Raw genomic sequence first — 13,121 nt, 5'->3', positions numbered from 1 at the left:
TTAGCGAAATGTAACCTTTTTAAAAAACCTTACCGTCATGTATATTGAGCAACCAATGAACCTTATCAATGCCGATAATGCAACCAACCATAGTATTACATTAAAATAAATTGAGGCCTTACTTGTCATCAAGGGGATTTCCGCCTCCTTTGCAGTTTCTAAAGTGTCATCGGTTGATATGGATTTCATAGCAATATAATCTGCAATCCCACCAGTTTCTAAAACAACGGCAACAATGATGAAATTTGTAATGACCCAGAAGATAATCACTAGAGATCTAACGTTTGCATAATAACCGGTTTTCTTTTCATCATACGACGGCTCAGTAGGCCGCGATTCTGATTTTGGATCGAAGTCGTTCAGGACCTTTAGATATTTATCGTAATTTGCTTGAATCTCTGAACTAGAAACCAGAACCTCCATTTTGAACATACCATCTTCCGTAGTATTAATCTTACCCAATGGATCTGCCATTGCGCCCTTTGTACCCCAAGATAAGTCATGCACATTGCAAAATGCATAGATATTCAAAACATTGATATAAGACGGACTTAACAAAATATACTGAATAAAACTTGTCAACATATGCCATGGTTGCAAATAGATAATTGAACTGATCAGGTACAAACAGTAAGTGGAGCCCAAAGAAATAACAATATCCCTGAAGGCTTCTGTGGTAATCAATCCTTCGAAGCTGATGGTATCGTTTTTTAAAATATTCTGGAATGATTTGACACTCATAAATATGCTGCAAAATATCATGTAAATCATCATCACCGCAAAAATGACACAAGTTAGAACGTAAAATTTCTCTGTACTTTTAGGTTTATTTCCCAATGATAGTATGAATGTTGATAAAGTACAAATCCCATAAAGCCACAGAAATATAACGGACAATACATTGAATGCTGAATGATATGCCAGTGCGATAGAAACAGTGAGAATTCTAAAGACCAGGAAAAATGAACTCAAAGAAAACCACGAAATCAATGTATTGAAGAAAAGGTAAAAAAATTCAACTGTCAAAAGAAGCTTTCTACCGATGTTATGACCACTGCTCCAGACTCTGTAAAAATGACAAAAAGAATAAACACTGGCAAAAAACGAACCATTCAACCAACGCCTTCTCTGAAGAATAAACTCAGGTACTCTTTCCGGTACATCTGTTGAAGCATAAGAACTTCTGCAATATTTCAAAATCCAATTACAATTTTTTTTTGTGACCACTTCAAAGCATAAAATACGATCCTCAGCAAGATACATATTGGAAGAAAAAAAATGAAAACCCTCATTTTCCATGATTTCACCGTAGAAATACTTCTGTAATGGCTGGCCTCTCACAGCTTCAAACCTGTACGCAGAGAAGGCTCCTGGCAGAACAGTAATGAATCCGAAGTTAGACTCAGTTGTTTTGTCTAAAATATTGGACATTTTGTACTCAAAATTCTGAGATGCGACTAAGGGATTTAAAAGCTTTACAAATCTCTTACCCAAATCAGTTCTTATTTCACCACACGCCCCACCAACGTTCGGATTCCTAAACTCTCTCCATAATTGGTAAATAGAATCTTTACCTGGCATTGTACCAGCGTCTAACAACGTAACAATATTAGGACGTAACAATTCTGCAAAGCCTTCAAATGCCCATCTATGTGAGTTGATTTTTTTTTGATTTTGTTCTTTCAAACAAAACAAAAGTTGTATCGGAACAGTGCCTTGATTGCATTCTAATGTCACTTCCGATTCCGAAACATCTGTGATGTTAATCATTGTCGTATGTTCGTAGACATGCATTGCTACTTTTTTCTCGTTAATTTCATCCTTAGCAAATCCGTCCTGGTAACAACCTAATGAACTTAGTAATGCTAGCGAGCGTTCATTGATTTTGGACCGACCATCTGAAATGATACAAACAACAATTTTTTTCCATGCATCCGGCCCCCAAGTGCTTGAGTTTTTTTTTTTCACCATGTATTTGACGTTGTCCATGATACCTTTTAAAGTCCTTCCTAACAAAATATGGTCTTCATTATACATCGTGACTACTAGCATCAATTCCGTTTCTCTTGGAGTTAAATATTTCAACTGCCTGACCGTGAAATTTTTTTCTGCAAGTTGGTTAGGTTCGCAAGTTACAGCTTGATATCTCATAAACTTGAACTCATTTGGTAAAGTGCTCGCACTCTCCGTCGTAGTAGCATATTGGTCCAATAGAGTTTTACTGATTGGAGAATCGAAGACAAAATTACCATTCCAAAGTTTGAATTTCCTGATTTCAGTACCGCTTCTTTTTAGCGATCTATTTGCGGTTAAATTTTCATTACTTACTATGATGTCGGATTGTTTAGATCCCACAGAAGATACCGATGATGATGCAGGTACACCATTAGCTTGAAACTGCAATTTATCGATAGTGTTCAGATCGTCATACTCGTCGTCTCTTGAAAAATCATCCTTGTCATATTCACCCAGGTCCCTGTGAGAGTAATCGCTTTTCACACTGTCTAGTTCTTCCTTTCCATCGTCTAAGGGTCTGTTATCATTTCGCAGATATCGATTACGCTCCATAGGGGTCATATGTCTTAGACTATTTTCATAATCGTAAGGATCAACCATTTCACCGTTTCTACCCAAATATGAGTTAATCTGATAATCATCTCCTCTTTGATCGATATAACCGCCTTCTGGATCGTCATAGTAACTTTTCGCCTGTAAGCCATGATAACCATTGTTGTATACAAAGTTTTGGTCATGATACTGTGGGATGCTGCCACTATTCATGTTATCGGTGGGTTGTTCCAAAATGGGTCTAGCTTCCTGATCCGCATAACCATCACTACTAGAACCAATACTGGGTGATGTCCTAGAATTCCTGTTATTGTAATAATAATCGTTTTCGTTAAAGAATGGTCTTTCGATGGGAGTTGTCATTGTCTGTGAGCCGTTATGTATGAGCTCAGGAGTGGTTTGAATTACATTTATCGAAGGTATTGGATATGAGGATGCGTTGCTGTATTGTTGTGACGGTAGTTGCTGGTTGTTAGCATTGAAAACGTCATTGTATTCTGCAGTCACTGGTGGAGGGCGCTGGCGATAATGGTTAACAAAACCTCCATATATATCTCGTTCGCTATCATCGGTATTAATATTATTGTCATCATCACTGTTATAAAGCATATTTGTTCGCTGTGATTGTTCTGGAAATTGCAAAGGTTGGACTGGAGTGAACGAACCCATGCTGGTATTTTGATTGGTGTATCTTTGGTTTCTGTTTGTTAACTCTTCATTTGAAGAGTGAAACAGTCCACTATGGGAATTTTGTAGCTCGTAGCCAGTTTCGTCCTCTCGGTTTGATTGGTATTCATTTCTCGATCGATTATTTTGATCACTCATTGTTATTTTTTTTTTGTTTGGCTTTCCAATGCTTATTAAAGGACTCTTCGAGGAAGGAAGGAAGAGAGAGGAGGAAATGGATAACTGCCTATTTAAACAAGCACTACCTTATGATGCGGTAGGTGTTAAAATACAAATAGACTGGTCCTGTGGAGTACCGACGTAAAAAATGGACCCGAGATATATATTAAAACTAATAACCTGTAGGAAATATTATGCCTAGTTTGGCCAAGAAAATCAAGTTTCACACTAATGGCTGTGTCGCGTCATTATCGCGTTACCAAGCCACGCGATTTCTAAAAAAAGACTGCTGGGCCCCGTCTCGGCTTTGTTTCAGATGTAATGTGCGTTTCCTGCATGTATTTACTTGTATCAGAAGGCCTGTCACCAAGGGTTCTTGTAGCATATGCGCAATGAATCTGCTTCTATCTATGTATATGTACGTAATTTCACTACCGATAGTGGCTATAGAATGGGTGATCTGGTGGCATATCAAACGTCATTGTGGTAGGCGAAGCTGACGTAACATCATCACCATTCGACTTCTCTTCAAGGCCTTGTAAGAAAAGTAGCCTTTCCTTAGCTTGATTGTGGATATAATTTCTTTTCAGTTTATCGATAATTGTTTCTTGTAATCCGCACTGTTTTGATGAAATAAGGACAGCATTATTCAGGAAAACATTAGCATTTTTCATCAGTATTTCTAAAGTACGTGCCCCTTCTGGGGGTTTTTGTGCCTTTTCACTGCACTGTTTTATGGCGTACCTTCTCAGTTCATTATCAGAGGAATTTACTAAGACATCGCAAAGTTGAAAGACAACATGGCTCAATTGTTCGTTCAATTTCTGATTTTTTGCAAACAAAATGTGGTTTCTGTGGTTCGTTAATAAAGCTCTAGCCTCTGTAAGAACTTTAGTCAATAGCCCAGAGAGCTTCCAAGCTGAATCTGAAGAAAACTCGCTTAGACACAAAATAGCGAATTCAACGATATCAACCCTGATCAACGAAAGGTCAATCTTGCCCTGTATGTCATTTTCATCAAGGAGGTCGGTAAAGGAAGCGGTTTGCAAAACAAAATCTTGTAATGACTCGAAAGTCCCCGAGGTGATGATGTTAAAACCTTCAATTAAAACCTTCGCTAAGCCAATTTCCTTCAGATCTAATGGAATGGCGGCGGAAATGGAGTCTATAATATCACATAGTTGTAAATAGAATTTATTGGTTGTATCTTCCAAAAAATTGATCTGAATAGGATTCAAGATTTCCGTTTCAGGATTTTTTTCGGTGGATATTTTCGACTCAAAGATCAGTTCCATCAAAGCGTGATTGAACTTTAGAGAGTTGACGAGTACTTCGGTAAGTGAGGACGGGGTCACTTGTTCAGAAACCTCCATAGTTTCCGCCTGTGGTTGCGAAGGACCATTCGTTCGAATCCCAGTTCCGTCCCTGGTGACTTGCATCGCGTCTTCATCCAAAGTATCTCTTTCCAACTCCGCATCTGTGTCATCAGAGTTTTGTTCCGTATTGTTGTTCCAGTTCTGTAGTTCTTGTAACAAATAATTAACTAAGTGTTGAAAAATTTCAATATATTTGTTTGTCAAAGTTAAAATGTCTGAACCCTCCATTGCAACAGTGGGCGGAAAAGTGTCGTCTAATGACTCTATGAGAGTCAAGTAGCACGTCAATAGGTTGAACTGGAGATCCCAAGTTCTCTGCTCTGGGAAAGTCTCATAAACAATTTCAAACCGTTGGGTAATCTGTGGCAAGGATAGTACTAAATTAGAAAGATCAGGCATATCGTCCATCTTCACGTATTGCAAGATATTAATGTAGCCATTATTGGCCAGATAATCCGTATAAATTTGCAAAAAAAGTCTTGTTTCATTATAATAGATATTATATTTCCCTTCCTGCGTAGAATCTAGAGCAGTCAGGCCACTTTCGTAGTGCTCGAGAGCCTTTAGATAGAACCGCAGACATTTCTTAACGTCCGATAGCAACCAACGGTCAGCCTGTTCTTCGCAGTCGATCGCCGCTAGGTAGAAATCTTCTTGAGTAATCAGGGCCTTCTGCTCATTTTTGCGTTTATTGTCCTTGCTGGAATGCTTGAAATGTTTCGAGGGTCCCATCAGTTGGTTTACAAATACTTTAGCTCTCTGCTTGAGGAGCAAAGCATTCACTCTTGCGTTTGTATACGCACACTTTTAGAACTCTCAAAGATCCGCACCAACGGTTAGCCAAGATGAAAAAGAAAAAAGCAAATCAAACTTGAAAATTACGTATACAATTACGATAATTTGTCCCTAAGAATAGTATAAAGAAGAACATTGATCAGCATTGGCTGGCCTGAAAAAGTACCGCAGATGCTGCTGTTACTAACCTTCTCCGCGTTGAGTTTTGAGACAATTAATCACTAACACTATATACAGACTCCTCGAAATTACGACTAGAAAACCCCCTGTAGTGCACAGCCGCGCAGCCGCACAGGTCGGATTTGGAAGAAAACAAAGAGGGGACTTCTAGAACGAAATGGCCCCCAAGTGTCTTTTAAGGGAGGGGGCTGCAATGCAAAAGCATCCCTATATATCTTTGGATCTTGCATTACCACCCGCAGTTCTACCATTTGCCACCTTTTTAAGAGTGGGATGAACGGATGGAAATGGTGAGGATCATTATTCCCTGTTCTCTGTCCCCCACTGCTATCCCTTGCTTTCAATATAAAAACATTCGTTAAATACGGAGCATCATTCGTAACATATGTAGATCCCATCTACACTAACTTATCTAGCATTTGCCACTTTTTTACGGGTGACAAATAACCATAAACGATTACTTCTATTACGATCTCGACAAGCACTAAGTATAACCTCATATATTTCCGTTTCTAATAATCAATGTCTTACAAAAAGTTTGTGTACTTTATTAACCTCTTCTTTCTACTAGGTGCTACATTGTTGACATTTTTTTTGATACTAGCGGGTGGAAGAAACACAGGAGTGTTGAAAAATTTCTACTGGTTCCAGGCATCCACTTCAGGCTTTAACTCGGCGCCCTCCATAACCAGATGGTACAATTATAATTGGTGCGGCTGGGAGAGTCGCGGGGTAGCCGTAAACTGCTCTTCTAAAATGGCGGCTCAGCCATTTTCACCAAGGGACAACTTTGGCAGCTCCCCTCTTATGCCTTCGACTTTCTTAAACAACAGAAACACTTACTATTACCTTTCAAGGGTAGGCTGGGCAATGCTTTTAATCGCGCTCTTCTTTTTACTGATCACATTAGTTTCAGTTATTGCCAGCTTGATCAGATATAATAGGCCCACTGCCTCATTGGCAACTGCTATGAGCTGGATTACGCTTTTCTTCATGACCCTTTCCGCTTGTCTGTACACGGGATGTTACGCCAAGGCAGTAAAGGCATTTCACCATGAAAACCGCGATGCTAGGCTAGGTCCCAAGAATTTTGGGCTTATTTGGACTACAGTATTTCTGTTAATTGTAAACGCCATTTGCTCTACTATAATGCTGGCTGCTCACAAAAGAAACGAGTACATTTATGACCGCAGTTTCGCTTCTACCAAGACGGTAGACTCACAGACTCCTACCCCAGTTCCATCAAATGGAGGAGTACCTTCCTCGGTACCTGTAACAGAGGTCCAACAGCCCCAATCCCATCATAATGGCAGGTTCTTCAAGAAATTGAGAGCAAAAAAGAGAACTGTCACTAGCACAGGCGATGAACCAGACCGGGTTCAAGAAGAACACATCTACACCGAGCAAAATGTTCCTGTTGTATCATAGGGTGACACGAAAGCTTTCTTTTTCTTTGTTCAAAAGTAAAATAGAAAATAAAAGCAAATCCAATGACGCTGATAAGCTTTCCAAGTCTATTTGTCCCAACCCATTCTATCTAGTACTAATATTTTGAACTGATATTCTCCTAATTTTTAATATCTTCCCTAATTATAATTTTTTTAATATTTTCACCCTATAATAATACTATACGTCAAACAATATAATGATACCATCTAGTAAAAAGAAATCGTTTATTAACTCCACTTCAATTTATCATGCATATATTACTAACTCATTTTATTTTCTTTTCTCCATCTTAATAGCAATGAAACAAACACAAACCAAGAGCCTTCTGCTACACAGCACGGCTTCGGCTACCATACCGACAAATCTTATGACAGAATGCTAGGGTTGGGCCAATCCGCTCAAGCATATTCCAGTGATGATACTCTCAATATGAACCAGACAAAGGATAAAATGCACGAGGTTCCAGTATACGGCAGGGCGAGCGATATCAAATACCCTCATCGTGGTGAGCACGTTTCACCTCACGAACAGCACTCCGGGCTATTGCCAAGTGAGTGTCCAGGGCCTACTTTAAACACTGGTGCAGGTAGAATTGGCATCCCAGGTTGTGGCAAAGTCATAAATAAAGTGGTCAGTGACCATGGTAATAACGCTAGATCTTCGTTAGCCAATTTTGATTCGAGCAAAATGACTGAGGCAAGAATGAACAGCAAGAACGTGCCTATTGGTTGTCAAGATACATCTATTCCGCATTTCAACGGACCTATTGATCAACATATTCCAGGTGCAGGTTCACCTCAAAGTAAACCTCATCACATCGAGGCATGGAACAGTGTGTCTTCTCGCCGTTCCGATAATAACGACCAAGAAATGATGGATCCCCAGGCCGCTCCTTTGGACAGATACAATGAGCACATGGTGAGAGACGAAACGAGCGGTGCCTCTGCTTCCTCCTACACTGCTCATGTGCGCGGATATCCGGCCAATGTTCCTCCTGTCAACCAGAAAACTGGGGGTGGAAAAAACTGCGAGTATGGAATGAATGATCGGTACAATGTCCCAAGAAACCAAATCAGAAATGAGACTAATCCTTCGATCAACCTTCCAAACCCCGCTGATCCTAATATTCCTAACCCCAAGAATAAGGTCTTGAATAGTTAGTTTTTTTTTCTACTATTTTTATTCATCTTTAAATGCTTTTATTTTTATATACTTATTTACATAGTGATGTCATAACGATTATTTTTATTGGTTCACTGCAGCTGATACGCTCACTTTATTCCATGGATATATTCCTTTACAATATAAGATAGCATTACCAACCTCCATATGCTAGCGTGTTATTCAAAGAAGGAGTGCGGGGCTACGACATAAATAGCCGCCGAAATCATGCCCCGGCCGCGGTCGACCGTATAAATAACACTAGTTAAATGAAATGACACAAAGAATATGGTCGTTCCATTTCCCACTTTAACTCAGTACCGGACCAAAAATTAAAAAACATAATATACTCTTGTTATAATGAATAAAGTAGATCAAGTCATTGGTTACAAAAAGTACGAGGTAAAACTCCCCAAAGACCGACAGATAACGAAGAACAGATCAAAAGGTGGAAATGTTGAGCAAAATGACATTAAAAGGGAGAGGGATAATATGAGAACCTTTGGTGAAGAAAGAAAGAAGTTTTTAGAGAAAATGACTAAAAACAAAAGGAAAAGTACAAGCAGAAAAGATAAAGAAAAGCCAAAAGAGACGGAAAGGGAAAACTACAAAAGAGAAGACAAGAAGTTAAAAGAACAGAAGAAACTGTCAATATCAAGAGAATTCCGTTTCAAAGAACCGCATTTGGCAGCCATTAATCAAAGCACGGCAGCTAAAAATCTTAAATCCAAACCTCAACCTGGACTAGATTTTGACGTAGACCATCAAACCGAGGACAAAATAATGATAGATCAGGCTGTACAAACATCTAGTCCTTTGAATGTCCAACTGTCGGAACTGTTCAACGATAATATCCTCAACGTCCCTAAAGATAGTAGGTTTGTTCTCCAAGACACAGAGTTCACCTCCTGGGAACGTCGTTGGTCGAACTGCAGCACGACCAGTAATGCGACTACAGTTTCATCAGTTCCTGACCCCAAAAACAATATCAACTACAGGGATCTACCTTCCTTCAATTCAATAGTGCTAATTACCCAAGATCATAACATCTTTGCGTCATCTAATAATCAGCGTGACGGAGCTAAAAAACTACTACAGCAAGAGATGGAGTACTCAAATAAGGTCAAGAGTATCACCCTCGGGCTCGAAGCACTTTGTATGGATGAAAAACTAATTCCAGATGCAGAAATAATCGGCCGACAAGCGTCGCGCTGGTCAGAGTTTCCCACTTGCTGTGACCAAGCTCTTATTTAGCTTTAGTAACTCAAAGAATCTATAAATTTCTTGATAGTTTTTTCTTTATATATAAAACTTTCAGCAGAATAAGAGAGAAAATATAACTTCTACAGACTACTCCGTAATGATTCTCTCCACTCTCTTACATATTCTCAATTATTGGGTATCTTCCTCTCTTTCAAAAAAATGTAGTGGATACCCGCCTTTAAACAGGGTAACGAATTGCTGCTTTTTTTCTTCTTGTTTTGGACCTTTTCGGACATGAGAGGTCGAAAGAAAAAACAAACACGACCAAGTAAGCCGGAATAAACAAGTATAACCTGATTGAATTGGCCCTCTTTGAACAAGCACAGACCTCCAAAAGAAAAGGCTTTTAAAACGCTGCTCACGCACAGTTGTTTATTCCGAAACCACATAGTTTACGTGCCAGTTTCCTTTCTGTCTTCTCTTTATTCAATCAATTAGCATTAAAGCGAAAATAAGTGCAGCACTTGAAAACCTTCTATTCCTGTTTTCTTCCCATATTTTCATTTGCTTTATCAGCATTTCCTCAACTGAATATATTATTTTAAGGTAGAAACCTTCTTTGTCATCACTTTTTTGTGAGTTGCAAATATTTGTAAGCCTCATTTTCCTGAAGCAGCCTTTTATCAATCAAACTTTCAGAGGGAAAAATTCACATCTCTTAGCATGCAAAGTTCAGTTTATTTTGACCAAACAGGGTCATTTGCGTCCAGTAGCGATAACATTGTGTCGACTACCACCAATACACACAATATTTCTCCCAGTCATCGTTCCAGTTTGAATCTGAACACTTCTTCTCATCCCCATGAAATGTCGGGTAGAGGAAGCGCGAGTGGGGAGTTGTATTTGAATGACACAAACTCGCCCTTAGCCATAACATCTATGCTGAATACACTTGCTCTTGGAAGTATGCCGCAAGACATTCCAAGCAGCAACAGTAACAACCACGATAATAATATTAAGGGGAACTACAGCCTGAAATTGTCAAACGTACCCAAGGATATTACCCTTAGAGAATGCTATGCAATTTTCGCTCTTGCTGAAGGTGTGAAAAGTATAGAATTACAGAAAAAAAACTCTTCAAACATTGTCCCTGCCTCATTAGAAGACGAAAATGATATTTTTATCATTGCTAGATTTGAATTGTTGAATCTAGCTATCAATTATGCTGTTATTTTGAATTCGAAAAATGAGCTCTTCGGGCCCAGTTTCCCCAGTAAGACTACCGTTGAAATAATAGATGACACTACAAAAAACTTAGTTTCGTTCCCATCATCTGCAATTTTCAATGACGCCTCGAGATTGACTAAATCAACCTCTGGAATGAAAAGACCAAGTTTACTATCGCAAAGGTCTCGGTTTTCATTTAGTGATCCATTTTCCAATGATTCTCCTTTAACGCAACAACAATCCCAGCAACAGCAGCAACAACAACAACAGCAGCAATCACAACAGCAACAGCAACAGCAACACTCCTCTCAAAAACATTCACCACAACAATGTAATCAACAGCAAACAAATTCTTCAGTACCGTTATCTTCTCAAGGCCAGGTTATTGGGTTACATTCTAACCATTCACATCAAGATTTGTCCGTGGAACCATCAATCCCAACATCTGATATTGGCAAATCTTTCCTGTTGAGAGATAACACTGAAATTAACGAAAAGATATGGGGCACAAGTGGTATACCTTCCAGCATCAACGGTTACATGAGCACTCCTCAACCTTCTACACCAACTTTAGAATGGGGAAACACTTCTGCATCCCAACATGGTTCTTCGTTCTTTTTACCTTCCGCGGCATCGACAGCTATTGCACCTACGAATAGCAACACAAGCGCCAATGCAAACGCCAACGCCAACAACGGGACCAGCAACACTGGCGCTAACACGGTACTCTCTGCTAGCTCGCAGCAGCCGATGATGCAAATTGGTAATGCAATGAACACTTCCTTAACCTCTTCTAATTCATTGCCTCCTTACGGCTTGATGTCTTCTCAGTCGCAGCACATGTCAAATATGGTTAACACCTCTGATATGAATATTACACCTCAAAAACAGAACAGATTCATGCAACAACCCCAACCAGAGCATATGTATCCTGTGAACCAAAGCAGCACCCCTCAAAAAGTACCGCCCGCAAGACTAAGCTCAAGTAGAAATTCGCACAAGAATAACTCTACTACTTCACTATCCTCCAATATCACTGGATCTGCCTCGATTTCTCAAGCTGATTTGTCACTACTAGCGAGAATTCCGCCTCCTGCCAACCCAGCTGATCAAAATCCGCCTTGTAATACTCTTTATGTAGGGAACTTACCCTCTGATGCTACTGAACAAGAACTAAGACAACTGTTTTCTGGTCAGGAAGGTTTCAGAAGACTGTCATTCAGAAATAAAAACACTACCTCTAATGGCCATAGTCATGGACCGATGTGTTTCGTTGAATTCGATGATGTTAGTTTTGCGACAAGAGCGTTGGCCGAATTATATGGGAGACAGTTACCTCGCTCTACAGTGAGCAGTAAAGGAGGTATAAGATTAAGCTTTTCAAAAAACCCATTGGGTGTTAGAGGACCAAACAGTAGGAGAGGAGGTACTAGTAATCCAAATCCTAATGTAAATATGCTTTCGAGTTACAATTCTAATGTTGGTCATATAAAGAACTAAAAGAATGGTTTCGCGAACGCCTGATTTCCTTGCATGTATCCCATTATATGCATTGTTTTCCACCTTTCAACCCCCCACTATAATAAGAATAATATTTTCTGTCGCATTTTTCTCTTTCTTTTATTATTTGTTATAATAATATTTTCTAAACCGACTAATAATAAGAATAACATCGATAATACTTTATCTCTTCAATTATGTTAAATTATCTTTTACTATTACATTACAACGTGCATATATCGGGAATTTTTTTTCTTTTTCTGTCTAACATTTGAATTGTACTATGAACTAAACCCGCCATCTTTCTTCAACACCATTTTGCGAACTCCTATACCGCTTCTACAACAACAGGAACTTTTTTTTCAATATAAATGCGCCATTCATTTCATTTTGCTTGCGCTAATATGGACAAGATTGAGAGGGAAAAGTATCACTATCGAATAACATTCTTTAGTATGATTATTGTCATCAAAGCACTAAGTGCTTAGGTGAGGCCAAATCAGACCGGTTATTTTGAAAAGAGAATACCTTTATCTTTATGCTGTTAACTTTTATTCCTTTCTTGTTTTTAATACTCTGCTTTTGGATATTCTCCCCACTATATATATATGTATTAGCCTTACTTTTATTCCTGAACTCATTTTATAGAAGTAAATATCGGTATCGACTTCAATGTAATATTTTAAACTCTATGCTACAACAACGATTTAAACATGGGCTATCAGTGAGAAGGGCACGTTCAATTTCCTTTCAAACTTCTATTTGTTTAATACCAAGCTGATCGATTTTATGAATGTCTTCTTAATGGACTCTCCA

At 38.9% G+C, this 13,121-nt stretch overlaps 6 protein-coding genes across 6 annotated transcripts; 4 read left to right on the top strand and 2 right to left on the bottom strand.

The window, feature by feature from the left end:
- Positions 1-3,393, bottom strand: CHS1 (chitin synthase I; the record flags this gene model as incomplete). Its single annotated transcript, XM_033912870.1, has 1 exon — positions 1-3,393. The coding sequence occupies one exon, from the start codon at positions 3,391-3,393 to the stop codon at positions 1-3; it is 3,393 nt and encodes a 1,130-aa protein (XP_033768761.1).
- Positions 3,394-3,845: 452 nt separating this feature from the next.
- Positions 3,846-5,522, bottom strand: SPAR_N01290 (uncharacterized protein; the record flags this gene model as incomplete). The annotated part of the gene is made up of 1 exon (XM_033912869.1): positions 3,846-5,522. The coding sequence occupies one exon, from the start codon at positions 5,520-5,522 to the stop codon at positions 3,846-3,848; it is 1,677 nt and encodes a 558-aa protein (XP_033768760.1).
- Positions 5,523-6,287: 765 nt separating this feature from the next.
- SPAR_N01280 (uncharacterized protein) lies at positions 6,288-7,193 on the top strand (the record flags this gene model as incomplete). The annotated part of the gene is made up of 1 exon (XM_033912868.1): positions 6,288-7,193. The coding sequence occupies one exon, from the start codon at positions 6,288-6,290 to the stop codon at positions 7,191-7,193; it is 906 nt and encodes a 301-aa protein (XP_033768759.1).
- A 396-nt stretch (positions 7,194-7,589) lies between these two features.
- SPAR_N01270 (uncharacterized protein) lies at positions 7,590-8,375 on the top strand (the record flags this gene model as incomplete). Its single annotated transcript, XM_033912867.1, has 1 exon — positions 7,590-8,375. One exon carries the CDS (start codon positions 7,590-7,592, stop codon positions 8,373-8,375), a length of 786 nt encoding a protein of 261 aa, XP_033768758.1.
- A 360-nt stretch (positions 8,376-8,735) lies between these two features.
- Positions 8,736-9,629, top strand: SLZ1 (Slz1p; the record flags this gene model as incomplete). Its single annotated transcript, XM_033912866.1, has 1 exon — positions 8,736-9,629. One exon carries the CDS (start codon positions 8,736-8,738, stop codon positions 9,627-9,629), a length of 894 nt encoding a protein of 297 aa, XP_033768757.1.
- Positions 9,630-10,301: 672 nt separating this feature from the next.
- On the top strand, positions 10,302-12,305 carry WHI3 (mRNA-binding protein WHI3; the record flags this gene model as incomplete). Its single annotated transcript, XM_033912865.1, has 1 exon — positions 10,302-12,305. One exon carries the CDS (start codon positions 10,302-10,304, stop codon positions 12,303-12,305), a length of 2,004 nt encoding a protein of 667 aa, XP_033768756.1.
- Between the last annotated feature and the right edge of the window lie 816 nt (positions 12,306-13,121).

This window comes from Saccharomyces paradoxus, chromosome XIV (genome assembly GCF_002079055.1).
Source record: "Saccharomyces paradoxus chromosome XIV, complete sequence".
Lineage (NCBI taxonomy): Eukaryota > Fungi > Ascomycota > Saccharomycetes > Saccharomycetales > Saccharomycetaceae > Saccharomyces > Saccharomyces paradoxus.
Note: the sequence above shows the minus strand (reverse complement) of the source record. Positions and strands in the feature narration are given on the sequence as shown.